This window comes from Rhinolophus sinicus, chromosome 2, assembly GCF_057876585.1.
Source record: "Rhinolophus sinicus isolate RSI-liver-muscle chromosome 2, RSI-T2T, whole genome shotgun sequence".
Lineage (NCBI taxonomy): Eukaryota > Metazoa > Chordata > Mammalia > Chiroptera > Rhinolophidae > Rhinolophus > Rhinolophus sinicus.
This window is the reverse complement of record NC_142502.1, coordinates 144,521,555-144,537,703: the sequence shown is the minus strand read 5'-3', so window position 1 is coordinate 144,537,703 and position 16,149 is coordinate 144,521,555. Positions and strand designations below refer to the sequence as shown.

General features: G+C 37.0%; 1 protein-coding gene across 1 annotated transcript in view; it reads right to left on the bottom strand.

Annotated features, from left to right (window-relative positions):
- The window catches only part of RAB1A (RAB1A, member RAS oncogene family), a 28,155-nt gene extending 12,528 nt beyond the window's left edge, over positions 1 to 15,627 (bottom strand). The window contains exons 1-2 of the mRNA XM_019718073.3: positions 15,400 to 15,627; positions 763 to 835 (exon numbers count right to left, since the gene is read on the bottom strand). Of these exons, the coding sequence (XP_019573632.2) occupies positions 763 to 835; positions 15,400 to 15,422 (96 nt within the window). The 5' untranslated portion in view covers positions 15,423 to 15,627. The remainder of the gene's footprint in view (positions 1 to 762; positions 836 to 15,399) is intronic.
- Positions 15,628 to 16,149: the final 522 nt, after the last annotated feature.

Genomic DNA, 16,149 nt, shown 5'->3' with positions numbered 1-16,149 from the left:
CTAAGCAATGCGAGGCACCTACACTCTTACCCCGCCACTGCTTCTGCGGCGTCAGAGCAAATGTCAACACAGAGAAAGAGGCAAATGTCTTTTGCCTTAGTACTAAGTAATTATTTACTTAGTAAATACTAACAGCTTAATATTAGTACGAAAATAGTTTTGATTTCATGGACCCCTAAGAGGGTCTTGATAATCCCCAGGGGTCTTTAATCCATACTCTGAGAACCAATGATTGAAATACTGAGAAGGAAAACATACTGAATTTGAAGGCAGTTGATAAACACACATAAACACTATGAAGGAGACCGTGAATTCTAGTCATTAGATTGAAAGTCATACATCTGTTTGTAAATTTCAGTATATAGAACACTGTGCCACTGTCAGAAAAGTTTGTACCAGGCCCTGCTTTTACTTTTTGTTCTACTATTAAACTTTTACTTGACGATTCATCTTCTATCAAGTCACTTTCAACACAGGCCAACTATTTTCCCTTCACCTCACTATCTATGGTGGAATGAAACATTGTTTGACCTCTACAAAAACTATCACTTTGACTTTATAACCACAATTTGCTGAATTTAAGAGCAACAGCATTTCTTTTATTTAGGACTCCAAGATATCACTGGGATGTATACTTGGAGGCTTTAAATACATAAATTCTAGAAGAATTAATTTATTCTGAATAAAATTATTTAATCTTTCGTCTACCTAGAAAACATACACAGCATTAATTTCTTTAAAGGCATTTCAATTTCAACTTACTGCAAACCTAAGAAGGAGGCAAGACTTTCCAACTCCAGAGTCTCCAATCAGAAGTAACTTGAATAAATAATCACTGCAAAAAGAAAAAGAAAGTCACATTAATAAAAATCATATTGCATTGTAAATTCTGCAAAAACAAAACTATAGCAACAATAACAAGCAGCTCACCGAGGAAGACTATAGTTCCCGAAAAGCCCTGAACGGAAGCCAAAATTGCAACCAACAGCAGAAGCCCTTTTGATGAATCACTGAACAGGACAGAATTATGTAAAAGATACACAGTGCTACCCATCATCTCTGAGAACAGTGAACTTCCATTCCACTTCCAAGGAAAGAATAAAAGGAAACCTAAGTGATGCATATTCTTGGAGAGCCGAAAAAACTATGCGAGATAAATCCCACTCCCTCTGCAGTATTAGAATATAGGAAATTAACTTTCCATTGTTCTTGCCAATGAAACATAAATATCTCCTTCAAATTCTAAGATCAAATCATTATTTCATAGCAATCCTCTAATGAAGGGGCTTTTATGATTCTTTCCTAAAATCCACCTGAAAATTCTCCCTTTAAAAAAAGAATCATTTAACTTCTGAAAGCCTGCATTATAAACATTTTAAACTGAAGATATGGTAAAAAATCAAAGGCCGTTTACGCAAATGCACAACTTTACATTCTATGGTTGTATTAAAGCATTCTTCAGAAAACACTGAAAGTTAGGCTCTGTTTAGGTACACTGACCACTGCCAGGCCTGACTCAAAGATTCCCTCATGGAACAGGATTCCTTCATGGACCTGAAGACAACAGACTTTGCCCATGGTTTCCAAAGGAATCCCTCACAGATTCTTCCTAACTCTGACCAGTTCTATATGTTCTTTTAAGCTATCCCAAAAAGATAAAAATAACCAGAATTTATAGGGGTTTTTTTAGAAGATAGGAACATGAGTTACAATTTTGTTCTTTGTGACTTAGTTTTTCAAAAATGCTACCTACTTCAGGTGTAACCCAAGTATCACTCACAATTTAAATTTACATTACAATTATATTTACACTGTAAGCAAGATGTAAAACTTTTGGCAGTAATCTTCTTTGTGAATATCCATCAATTGTTACATAGGTTTACAGTGATGTGTATTAAAATACATCATTTTGCTTATACCAAGTTACCGTACCATAGTAGACTTATTGTCCCTAATTATATCCCAAGAAACAAAAAATCCAAAGTGCCCTAGTCAGCAGCAAACTAAAGGTCATAGAAGGAAATAAGCTTTTAAACAAGTCTTTAAGGTGACTGAAGCACAGGATGAACTAAATAATATCCTTTCCAGTTTGAGCTACCAAAGAAAAAAGGGGGGGGGGGGGAGAAGGACTGTAAAATTTTACCCTTTAATGATTGATACTTAATACCACACAGCTTCTATCAGGCAGTCCAGTTGCTGACTGACTTTAGTACTATTCACAGCCTCTTCCTTAATTAGACCAAATTCTTAAGAATGATGAATCCTGAACATTAGTGACGAGTACATGGTAAGGACTTAACATTTCAGTTCGCATGAATAATCACACCATTGGATGATACTACTATAGTTCCTTAGTTTTTAACAGAAGTTTCAACACCAGAGATGCCCTGAATTTACCAATGTCCCCGAGCACAGTGCCAGGCATCTAACAGACCTTCAATAAACATCCCCTCAATCAATTGTATGTGACCCTGTTACAATACCTGACAGCACTGGGCCACAGATGTCGCCGGAGGTTGCAGTCATTACCTTAAAGATGAACTTTTCTATTTCAGAGTAATGAATGCTTCCTACGTAAGTGTGCTACAAATTACATTATGGTTTCAAGAAATTAATAGTCTTTTTTTTAAATCACCTTTTTTCAATTATCACATTCTTTTTAAATGTTACAGTGTTATTTTAAACATTAATTTATGAGTTCCGGATAATTTAAGGGTCACAGTCATTATATATAACATGAAGAGTTGAGTACTCTGCAATGAAATAATCACTGCTAAACAAGACTTACACACGGGTTTGAAGTGCATGAGTCCATTTATACACAAATTTTTTAAATCCACATTGTCTAAGGGTTAACAGTATCTTCAATCTGCAGTTGGGAATCCATGTATGCGGACGGCCGACTTAAGTTACACGGGGATTTTAGACCGTGCTGCACCGTGGGAGCCCTTAACCTCCACACTGTTCAAAGGTCTATTATTTCGTTCTCTTCCAAACCATCTGCTTTACTAACATGACAGAAGACATGGAGAATCGCAAACAAAGTCTAACTCACAAAGTTCCTCCCGTTATTGAATATACACACCAGAGTGTTACTTGTATGTTACTTGCACTGGCACATTTAAAATTACCTACTACTGTAGTAGCTTATTTCTAAACTATTAATATACTGAATGTTCAAGAGAATTCAGAGATTTGAGATTCCTTAAATATATTTCTTTAACTATAATTACAGAACAAAACAGTAAAAATGTTGACAATGTGCACACCTAAAATTAGAAAGCACGCGGTGAGAATTTTGGTACAGAGTCAAGAATAATATAGCACATGGTGACTTTAAATACATTTTTTCCTTTATTCCTTAAGAATTTGGATTAGGTTTTCAGTCTACAATACAATTTTGACTTAAGCGAAAAAATGCTAATTCAGAAATCTTTAGCGTTACAACTGTAATCAACATTCTCCTATATTATTCTAGTAAATCCTTTCCACTGTTCCCATATCAGAGCTTCCTCTAGTTTTTTTTACATCTAATTTACTATAACACTTCATACTTCCCCCCCTAAGTAGTCTGGAGTCTATTTTCCCCTACTCTTATATTCAACATACCTACCTGTTGAGTGTGAGGGTAAACTGATTTATTCATCTGTGTATCCAAAATCTAGCATTGTGCCTTTTACAAAGCATGCGCTAAAAATGCAGAGGGCATTTTAACTTTACGTTTTTAATCAGCCTCTTTCATCCTGAGATACAGCCAATGGCTATAGCCATCCTTGATTAACACTTCAGGCAAAATAATAGGGGGAGAAAATGGACGGGCACATGGCACACAGGACACAGGAGGAGCCAACCTGAAATTTTTCCCAATGGCCAAAGCAGAACAATTTGAGCCATAAAGTAAACAACCATGTATTGTATTAAAACCCAAAGAGTAAACTAAATATCCATGAGTCTACTGGTATAAATGATTAAATAAGTGGGAGAGAAGAGATAAACCTTCCTTACATGAGGATTCCAAATAACACCTGTAGAGGAAACGAAACAGAAAATCACCTGCAGATCATCGCCATAGTAACTGCTGCAGGCAGGACCCACCAATGAATGCTAAAATTAGTGGGTGCAACTTTAAGGAGAAGCAATACTTGCATGGCTTCAAAGAATGTCCTCCAAAATATTTACTTATTACTGTGGTGGTTTTAACATGCTCACAAATTCTTTAAATTCTCCTTCCTCTAGGAGATGGAGCTTATTAATTCCCTTGGCTGGAGTGTGTGCTCTTAATGACTGCTTTCTAACAGACTACGGAAAGAAAACAATAGTAAACTTACAACGGGAGAAACCCAATGGATGCCACCTTAACTAAGTGATCAAGGTGAATATCACCTGTAACAAGTCGTACTGATATCATGTACCCTCTGATAGGATGTGATGAGAAGAGTGCTTCACCTCTGTGGTATCTTCCCCAAAATCCGTAAGCCCAATCTAATCACGAAAAAACATCAGATAAATGTAAACTTAGGAACGTGCTACAAAATACCTTGCATTACTCTTCAAAAGTGTCAAGATCATGAAAAACAAGGCACAATTGAAGGAAGCTAATATGATATAACAACTAAATACAACATGGTATCATGGATTAAATCCTGGAACAGAAAATGGACATTCAGTAGTACAGAAATTGGAATACAACTCTATAGTTTAGCTAATAATGTACCAGTGTTAACTTCTTAATTTTGATAAATGTACCATGGTATGTAAGATGTTAATATTTGGGGAACTTGGGTGAAGGTATATAGGAATTCTCTATACTATTTTTAGAATTCTTCTATAAATCTAAATTTATTTCAACAAGGTTTAAAAAAAAACCTATGAGGACATTAGTAAAATGGGTACAAACAACAATCTCTTAGAAAATCTAGCTCCTAATATTTTTTAAACATGAGATATTTTGTGTTTTCTCAAGTTAAATCAAGGAATCATAAATTATGCTGGAATCTGTAAAATAAAAACTTAAACGACAGCTGCTTTTGAGGCGCAAGTGTTTTTAGTATTAGAGAAAATTCTTTTGAACTGCTTAAATTTATAACACCATAAAGAAGTATCATGTTTTCATTTAAAGAGGAGATAATTCAGTGAGAAAACTAAGACAAGTTAAGACTGACATAGATTAAAGCTAGATAGAAAGGGGTAGACAGAGGGAAATTAACAGGCTATTCACAATTGGATGATGGGGCATCAAAGATAATAACAAGTAAAAAATTATTTTTGCTAACAGTTCGTCTTGTAAGTCAACTTATGGTCTACTTTAGCATTACTGGAGATTCTCTATTTCCATGATTTATGATCTGAATGAACATAATCTTAATACCTATGCCATTTTTGCATGCAAGCACCAATATTTTCTACACCTTTAACAAACTCACTACTGTGAAAGCATGAAAAAATATTCTTTTAAAAAATTACTAAAACAGATCTCAGTTCAAAATTCTATTTAGGTAACTGCTTTCCTTTACCAAACTATGTATACTAAACATGAAGTATGGGATAAATCCACTTGTTTCTGCCTCTAAAATGCTACTGGAAATTCTAAAATCTCAAAAGAGACTGCTACGTGAAACACTGTTATGTGAAAAGATTATAGTACATTTTATTTAGTATAACCCATTTTTGTTTTTTTAAAATTTTGCACATACATAAAAGATTTGGAAAAATTGACACTTTTAAATTGTAGGATTACAATTGATGGCTACTTTTCTTTATACTTTTTTAACAGTCTGCAGTAAGCCTGTATTACTTTTATAACCAGAAAAAAAGGTTACTTAGGGACAGGAAAATTTTTTAATCAGAGTGTTTATTCAATGACTTAACACCTTTGCCAAGTTCGCTCGGCTCACCTGCCATAACACAAATGATTTCTAAGTAGGTAGAGTAGGTCAAGGTCGTAAGTAGATAGCACTGGCATATTCTCAATATAACCACAAGTACATAAAGTCACTTTCTGGATTAAATTAGAATAAACAGTTTTTCTTTTATGAAATAAAATTTGGATTATCAGACAGACATAGTTCACGTCCGTGAATATTTTTTAAGAGAAAGTTGACTGACATTATTAACACGTACCTTTCAACATTCCACCCTTTGGAAACATATACCAAGAATGAGAAGACAAAGTAAAACAGTGGAGGACTATACTGTCTAGTTGTTTTTATCCAAATAGTACCCGCAAAATACCAATTTCATAATGTCAGCTATAAGTATACCTTAACAAAGGCCTGATATTTTAAAAAGTGCAATGGAAACTAAGTTTGTTCTCTTTCATCTAGAACTACTTCACTTGCATGAGAGGAATATTACTTTTACCTTCACGTTATTTTTAACTTTCATACATGTCACATTTGAAAATACCTAAAACTAAGTTCACGTATCAAATTTAAAACAAAATCATAACTATTGTATTATATAATTCACTATTAATTCATTATTAAACTACACACTATTCTGTTAGCCCTTGGGGTATGGAAGGATTAATAAAAACTTGAGTTACAATAATTGTGTTTGACATCCACTTTTCTTTTTTGCTTACTTTACGTATGCTCCACAGAAAATTCAAAATTGATTATCAGGCTGGAGAAAAGAGGTAAGAACTTTTAGTTACTTCATATGCTTCTATACTGTTTGAATTTTATACAGCACATGTTAGTTTTGTGATTAAATAAATATAAATATGCATCCAGCTAGAGACAGAAGCAACCTGTTAGTCAAAATAATCAATTACCAAGAATCTGAGAAGGCAGTAGTCTTTCCTCCAAATTTAAGAAATTAGCCAAGCAATTTTTTAAAAACTATCCCCATAATCAACACCTAAAAGGGATGTTTTTCTTTGATATTTATAGACAATAGATTAATTTTCCAAAAATTCAACGCTGGAATTCCGAAAATGAGGGCAATTTTGGCAGTGCTGAAGGAAGTGGCAAGTCATACAAGAGGACAAAAGAATAGGTGGTCTTACAACCTATGTAACAACAAATATTTAGCTGAGAAACCTGCCCAGGAGGAGGTGTAAATGACCTCTAACTCCTTACCTTTCAAAGCCTGCATAGGTTCTAGAGCTGGAAAGATCTGCATTAGAATGCAGGAACCATCTCATACTAGCTGTAATTGAGGCAAGGTATTCAACCACTGTGAGCCTCAATTTCCTCATCTGTAAGAAGACTGTATTAGCATCCTCTACCACCCAATTGGGTTTCTTATCAGGATTAGAAATAATGCCTCTAAAACCTCTTAACACAGTTGTCTGGCATATTATAGGAGCACAATAAGTGGCAATTATTTTTCCTTCCTCCATCCAAACCATGAGGTAACTTGAAAAATCTTAAGAGCTATAGACAAAAACTTTGAAGCTACTTATCCAAAGCTTCTGTTCAGATGATGGATGACAAGGCATCACGGGAGTTTACAGTATAATTTAAAATGAAAGTTTAAAAATTACCAACTAATAGTTATAAGTACTATAATCACACCCATCACAACTCCCAAAGCTTGGCAACATACATAGTAACATAGTCTGCAGCGTGTGCCCTCTCCAGCAAGAGAACGGCAGTTCTCTGCTTCGTTTGCTTTACTCACAGTGACATCCGTGATTTCTAAGGACCCAAGTATAAATATTTAAAGGACAGTCATGAGGGTAGAAAAACTGAGAATGGATACAATAATTAACTTCAAGCCTAAAGAAGCTTTAAATATCAACCCAAAACAAGATGTAAAGGAGAAAGTCAAAGGTCCCTTCACAATATGTAACTCACAAACCCTTAACATTTTTAAAAAGACCTCTCTAATCATGAATTTTAAAGTAATTGACAACAAAAATGTTAGCTGTCTAATTAACTGGCTTAAATTTTAAATTTTAGAAGTTAACCACACACAGTAAACTGGAAACAGCATATTTGGACTGTGAAATCACAGGTCCTTAAGTTAAAATTCCAACTCTGCTGCTTCCTCTGAATGCCCTTGGGCAAGCCACTTCAACTCTGCCTCCTTTTCCTCATCTGTAAAACTAGGGCACTATTTCTTCAGAGGATTAAGAGAAGTAATGTACATACATACATTTTCTGGCAGGTGGTGGGAACTCAAATTGTTATTATATGACCAGCACTAGCGAGCATCCATCAAGGGCTCTGGAACTCCTCAGCTACATCAAACATAACAAAACCTTTCTGTTAATAACAGAAATCATAGGTCCCTTCCCCAAATCTTTTACGCTATCTTGCCATCCTAAAAAAGTATCACAATATTTATTTGTGCTAATACTGTTATACTGATTATTCCTGTCACCTTCTTAACTAATTGGTAAGCACCTGGAAGCAGAGTTCACATTTCATAATTAAAAAACAAAAACGAAAAACCCCTCACCTCCTAACATATTCTAACTGATGACAGAAAAAGAAAGAGCTGGCTGTTTTCTTTACCGAGCTTTCTTCCAAGGTAAATTTAGCCGTGTGTGTGCGCGCGCGCACATGTGCACGCACATGTATGCATGTGTGTGTGTGTGTGTGTGTGTGTGTGTGTATATATATATATATATATATTGCGTATAAATTCACTGGAAGATTTTAAAAGTATGTACTGAAAAAACTGTTAAAGCAAAGACAGAGATAAATCCATAATGATTAAATGTGTAAGGAAAACTTGACACCACCTGCCATTTACACATATAACATCCCTTACTAGAATGTACATGTCAAATAATGTCTGTATAGCGCTATACAGTTTACTCTTGAGACTCAAAACTGAGGTGAAACTAATCACATTTTATAAAGAAACAGGCTCAAAAGGCATAAATGACTTGTATGAGGTTTAAGTGGCAATCTGAACTTAAACCTAGGAATTACCATTCCAAATGCTATGTTCTTTTTATCATACCACATTCCATCAGCGATATATTTCATATAATCAGATGATTAAAATGTCATAAATATGTAAGTTCTACATATAAAACCTACCAGAATGAATCAAAGCATCTATGAACTAGGACACAGGACCTGACCAAATATAAAGGAAAGTGTGATTCACAGCTTAAATTAACTTAGAACATTTGTTTTAGTAAATAAGTTAGCTCAGCTCAAAAGAGCATGGTAAATTTAGGAGTTCAGACTTCATTAGCTTTAGTATGTGATGAACCCAAATGTTCTTCACAAGGACAGGTGGGTGATAGCCACCAATCTACAAATAAAGCACTAAATAATTATCCCTGGTGTGTATTTCACCAAGTTGCTTCAAATGTCCTTTTATAAATCTAGATATTTAACTATTTTAATAAGTTCCATCTAAGCCACTGAAGTAAGACTACATTACACTCGGCTAGGCATTTATCCTAACTACATCCACACAGACTTTAAAGTAGTAAAGACACTACAGAGATGACCTATTGTTCTTAATGTGAAAGCTACTGTTCTGTGAATTTGGTGTGTGCCTTTTTTTCAAGACTCTTGGAAACACTCCATATATGAGTAACTTAATGAGGAAGAGAAAGGTAAACACTTTAAAAAAGAAAGGAAGAGGCAAGTATAGACTAAGTCATTAAAATAAAGCCACGCCCAAACAAATCTCACATTTTAAAATCAATTAGTTCAGATTTAAAATTAAACTCTTGTCACTCCCAGGTTTCCATATTTCAAGCGTGGTAGTGAACATTCTCTTTTCTGTTTTCAATCTCCTAAATAAGGCATTCTTAACTTGCGGTTTATGAATAGGCTCAAGCAGTGTGAACAGCTTGCAACTTTATGCAAAATGAGTATTATGACACAGGGAGCCGGTCCACAGGGTCCATCCAGTGCTCCTAGGGGTACATGACCATAACTGGGTTAATAATAACTGTCCTAAGTCAAGCTACTAGAAAATACCTACAGACAGAGAGGAAAGGACAAAGAATAATTCCACTTAAGTTCTATTGTTATTCAAAAGAAATACATTCAGACAAGTTAAATCCATCACTGCTCTTGGAAAACTTCAATTATACAATTTTCTCAGTTTCATTTGTAAAGCTCACTGGTTGGAGGTGCAGACTACATAAAATGCCCTGTGTAAAGACCCTCACAGAGTGGTTAGCACACAAAGCACTCATTATTGTTAGGAAAAATTGTTTCCAAAGACTGGTTCCCCTTGTGAGCAAAGGCACTCACACTTAATACTACTTGTCAGAATTAGCAATCTACAAACATGGAACAGAATCAACTTTACTGGAACCTATCACAGCCTTGGATTTAATAAAACAAGGTGGTTCTGACCAACCAAGCCAACCAGTCACAAAGTACCAAAAAAAATTTCCATTTCCTATCTTTAGTTGTACCCTATTTCTTCACATGTTTAAGTCAGTCAACAAACCAACAAACACTTGTTCTCTGGCTTCTGGGGCCTCACGAGTATTTTTCCCCCCAAGCATTATTCCATCATTACCCTTTTATAATCTAAAACACTCACAGGATGGTTTCAAAAAGAAAAAAGCCAAGCCCTAGGTTTTCGTCCTAAATTCTATTCCAGACATCAAAGAAGCAGTCTCAGCCCCACCTTCTACAGGAAAACAGTGGAATAGTCTTAACAGCTCCACCCTCCCTGTGAGATTTAAAAAAAAAAAAAAAAAAAGTGTGGGCATTTTGCCTGAATCTCTTACTAAAACTCCAAAATGTAATTCAGACAAAGTGGTAAAAAGCTGGTAAGTCACACATCTAAAATATCTCATGCACTGGCATCCTATACCAATTTTTGGTTTCTCTTCATCTTAAAACTTTTCGCAAATCTTTAAAAATCTCAAAACCTTAAAAAGCATTTTATTTAATCTTAAATATGTTCATATATTAGGAGACAAAAAGTAGATAACATTAGCAAAAGGAAGCTATTCTTAATCAAAAGTGAAACTTAACTATTACAACTGCAAAAAAATAAAAAACATCACGTATATATACAGTTACAAGTTGCCAACAAGAAAACACACATACACAGCCAAAGGATTGCTAATAGGATGTGAATATAACAAGATGTTAGCACATAGGGAAATTACTAAGACTGCTTCCAGAATAAAAAATAAAAAAAAATTTTTTAAAAAGACTGAAACATCCAAGAAATAAAATTACTCAGAAAGCAAAATTCTCTTTAAAAGCCAACTACAATTGGCAAGAGAACACTTGATTCTGAAGTTCTTCCATCTTTAAGACATTTTTTTAAAGAAACTTTAAAAGACTTGCTGGAATATTTAAGAAACTATGAATATCCCTTATTTTAACTTAATTATGATGAAAAGGAATAGGACATTTTTAAATGCAAAATGTATCAGTTATCTTTAAATGATCATCCACTGACACAAAACATAAGATACATTTCGTGGAGATTCTATGTAGTTACTGGAAACTTACATTACCCAAAGAATTATATATGTTGTTGATTCTCTAGACATTAAGGAATCATATTCTGGATAGTGAAATTACTGGTTATTTTTCTTTTAACTTTTCTGAATTTTTCAAACCACTGCCAACACCATCAAAAAAGTCATCAAAACAACCAACAAAACTACAACTTACTTTTAGTAGATTTTCAGCATCTTTTCTAACAAAAAATCCTAACTAAAAATCATATGGAAGCCAGTAATGATATACTTATTAATGAAATACACTGTCAGACAGATAACAGAACTGATTAACTTGCTGTTGTCCTTTTCAAATCCTTAAAAGACAGATTTATTCAAAGCACAATACTGGCAAAAAACAAAAGTCAAACGTTCCTTGTGTCTACCATGATAGAAGAACAAAGTTTGAAAGACTGACTAAATCTTGAGACATGATCTCAAATATCATCTGGAGCCATGATTAAAAAAGAAAAAAAAAACCTATAAACAAGGGAAATATTAAAAAATTTTCGTGCATTAAAGAACCACAGTTGACCCAAGTAGACTATTCTACTGTAGTTACCTGGTATATTCACGATAGGTACACATACTTCATTAACACATTCCTTATAGATGAAGCAGCCAAAATGATTTTCTTGACACTAAAAAATCCCACTAGAAACTAATGGATTAGGAAAAATGTTTCTGGTATGAGAATAATGTTAAGTATTTCTTAACCAGTGTGCTGAAATAATCATTGCCTGCTTCACCACCTAGCTCAGAAAATCAAAATCTTTCTTCAGCTTTCCAGAAGAAAGAAAGTTCTGACTCTATTTACTTTTTCCACTTTTCAGATTCTACTTCCAGTTGTTTTGTTTTTATTCGTACTTGAAAATGAAGTGAGTCAATCATTATCTTTAACTTCTACTATAAAGATAACCCAGAGTTGTCAATTCTCCCAAATCAGGTAAATAACATGGAAAAGTCAAAGGGACAGCTTAAAATGTAATAATCAGTGATTGATACGCTTCTTATTCTCCTCACTCCCAAACCAAAAGCTTACAACTTAAAGATCATAAGGCAAATGCATTCAGTAATAAAGCTACCAACAGGTAATCTTATGTCAACCAATATAAATCTAAAATCCTGTTCCCTCTAAGAACCAAACTTTTCCTTTTGTCAAGAACTCATCATGGAATCATGAAAGGCAGCATCCACCCATTAAAAGTTTTAATTTAAGAAAAAACATAAGATTTTAAAGTTTAGAACAAGCTGTTAAAGTAAATAGATTCATATGTGGGTGATAAAATAGGATTCTTTCCTTTTCTTCTTTATTTTCCAATTTTTCTCTAATTACTTTTGTGATAGTAACAAATTTCATTCAAGGAAAAAAGAAGAAACTGCTGAAGTCAGATTGCTAAAAATCTTTTTGCTCGTTGCTCTTGTGACCTTCCCTAATAAAATATCCATAATTTTCTCTAACCTCGTTATTTTCACTAATACTTTTCCAAAGTTTTCCTGAACTCCTATATTATTTTACTAGACACAATATAAAATATATAGTAGGCCAGGTACTGGCATATTCAATGACAGAAAAAAATGTAAACATGATTTCAGCGTTTGATTCTGTTGAGGTCATTCATCTAGAGCAGGGGTGTCCAAACTTTTTTCAACGGTTTTTACCAAGGGCCATACGCGGTAAAATATACAAACAGTCGGGCCACTCACTCGAGGTGAAGTACATATTGCTTCACCTGGTTTATTTAAGCAAACTAAATATATTTTTGGAATTTGCTGTGGGCCAATTAACAATGGATCGCGGGCCGCAGTTTGGACACCCCTGATCTAGAGTATTCAAAGGAAAGGATGATTTGGCACTGTATTTACTCAAGAATTACAATACTTGCCACTTATTAACCATTCTTCCTTCTTTCCCCTTGAAAAATTTTCCTCATTCCCTTCTGCTTCTCCAAATCTACTGCTAATAATTCCCTAACAGGTCTTTCTGTAAAGCCTTCCTGAACCCAGCTAGCCAACCACAACCCACTACCCTCCTTTGAAATCTTACTGCTTCAAACCATGCCACACATCTGGAACTTGCTGTTATCTACTGGTATTTAACATACATACAATCTATTTTTTATATTCCATTATAAGTTCCCGGAGGGTAAGGATTATTATTCCTAAATCCTAGCACTACTAGACTATCTTACATGTAATGAATGTACACCACCTAGGCTGTTCTTATAGTTTTCCAAATTCGTTCACATACACTTGAACCTCACAACCACCTTGACAGGAATAATGACTCCTATCTCCTTATTTTACAAAAGGAGCAACAAATTCAGAGGCTACATAATGTCACGGTTCTGCTCAACTAATCTTCAAGGTCTATTTACAGTACTAAATACATGAAGAAACGTCCTAACAAAGGTGGTTTACAAATCCCCAGAAAATGGCAATTTCATTACTTTATTGTTGCCAGGAAAACTACTCCATTAGGGACCTCTAGTTCAACTCTGTCCAACTAAGCAAAACCAACTTTGTCCTTGGAGCCCTTCATAAAGAAATTAAAAAGTTTTAATTTGCCAACATAGCAAATATGGCACTATTAGAAGAGTATCCTCAACTTAAAGTTGATAAAATTTTAACAAAAACTATAGCTTCTGTTTAACACAAAAAGGGGACATGTCAGCATCAAACCACAGTATTACAAAACTTGAAGTCAGAATGCATTTTGCAAGAGCCATGTGACACACACATGACAGTCAGCTAAACTGATGGATGACCCTTTTAGGGAAAATGTTTAGCAGTAATTGACCAAAGCAGCAAATAAACTCAACTTTTAGAATAAAGCCTGACTTTTGCTTTAAACAAATTTCACCCTCTCCGCCAAAGCCTTCTGACACCAAAGAGGAATACCAATGAAATCTCCTCTGATTAGTCATTAATTTATATATGCAAACTGTTGGAGGGTTTGTTTTTTTAAGGCCCTTAAGGAGAGCCCAACAAAGTCTTCCCAAGGAAAGTGAACACCAATTCCCAGGAAAAGTGCCAGGTGTGTCACATCTGCTGTGGTGACTTCTTGAGTAAGCAAGAAAAAGAAATGCATTAACTTTTCATGACACGTCATGGAACCTCATTCCCTATCTGCAAACATTCAAGTAGGTAATACAAAACCTACAGATCTATCATAGGGCCCATTCGTTTCTCTTTCAACCTGACAGTAAAAGCTTCTTTAATTTGGTAATATCAGAAAGACGTTCCTACGTTTTTAATCATGTTTTTCCTTGACCTACACAAAACAAAATGACTTTAGTGTCCTCTAAAAAAAAAAAATTCTCCCAAATGCCCAGGTTTTTAGGAAGGCAGTGGGCCCGGCGAGTTCTTAAAAGAACTCCAGGAAATAACTAAAACAGAGAACTAAAAATTTTAAATCACTTCTCACCATCTACTCTTTCCCTTCAATCCCACGCAGTCCTGAAAAGCATCCATATTACCTGCAACCTGGCGGGGAGGGTGGAAGGAGAGAGAGCCAACAAGCTCAAGATTTACAAGTAAAGCTGGTTTCCACCCAGACGATTCTGACAGCTCCGCAGAGTAGGGGCCGGCGCAGGGTCTGACAGTGCCCTCTAGGAGAGCTCTCCCCACATCCTCTCCCCTTAAAAACAAGTCCTCCTTCAAAAGTCACTGCCTCCAAGAGAAGCTACCCCTTCCCACCGCCCCACCACCGACTCCCGAGCGCCCCACCCCCCTCAGCACACTGTTCCTCCGCATCAGCCCGGCCCTCAGGCCCTCCACCCGGACCTGGTCCAGGCCCGGGTGGCTCATCCCTCCGGCCGGACCCCTCCCCGAGGCCGCCCCTCCTTCGTCAGATAATGGGGCCCGACTCCGGTCCACCTGCCTCTCCTGCCCCATCATCTTCCCCTCACCCCGGCGGAGGCCCATCCCCGCCCTCCTCGCCCCCTTTAAGCTTTCCCAAGCTGGCCCACGGACCCAGCCGACCGGTGTTCTCCCGCACTCACTATTCAGGATTCATGCTGGACATGTCACTGCAGCTGCCGCCGCCGCCACCGCCGCCCTTGCTGCTGCAGCCGCCGCCCTGACTCTCCGCGCCACGGGTAATCGAAGGAGAGGAATGATAGGCTGTTCCGGGAGAGCAAACGTCTTCCCCTATTCCGTCCCCTTAGAACACAATCAGCAGCCGCCGCCACTCAGCTATCGCTTCCACCCAAAATGGCCGCCGGCGAACCAGGAAATAGGGAAGCCTTAGACCGAAGGGCCTTTACACAGCCCAGAGGGCGGCCACACCGCGTGGCATGCCGGGAAAGAGAGTTGCTAGAGCGCATGTGGGCGCTGGGAACTGACGGTGCGGAGCGGAGGCCAGGACTCAACTTCCCGCCAAGCCCCGCGCCTCTGGTGCATGCGTACTTGAGGGGTAGTCGCCCTCCCCATTCCCCACTCTCTTACCGCCCTCCTCCGCCCCTCCCTGCTCCCCTCCCCGCTGACTCGCTGGCCAGGACTTCGCTCGGACTCCCCCTAGCGGATTGGCTAAGGCCGAGCGGCCCTAGTGATGTCATCAGTGAGACGTGGCAGCCGGGCGAGTCAGCACCCCACGAGGGAGGGGGAGGAAAGGGGCTGGAGGCGGTGCTGGCTGCAGATGGAGGATGGGGGTGGGGGAGATCCGGGGACTCGGATGGGCTGGGAGAGAGGGGTCGGAACCCGAAGGAACGCCGGAATGCTGAGGCGGGGAAGGACGTGGTGCTGGAGGACAC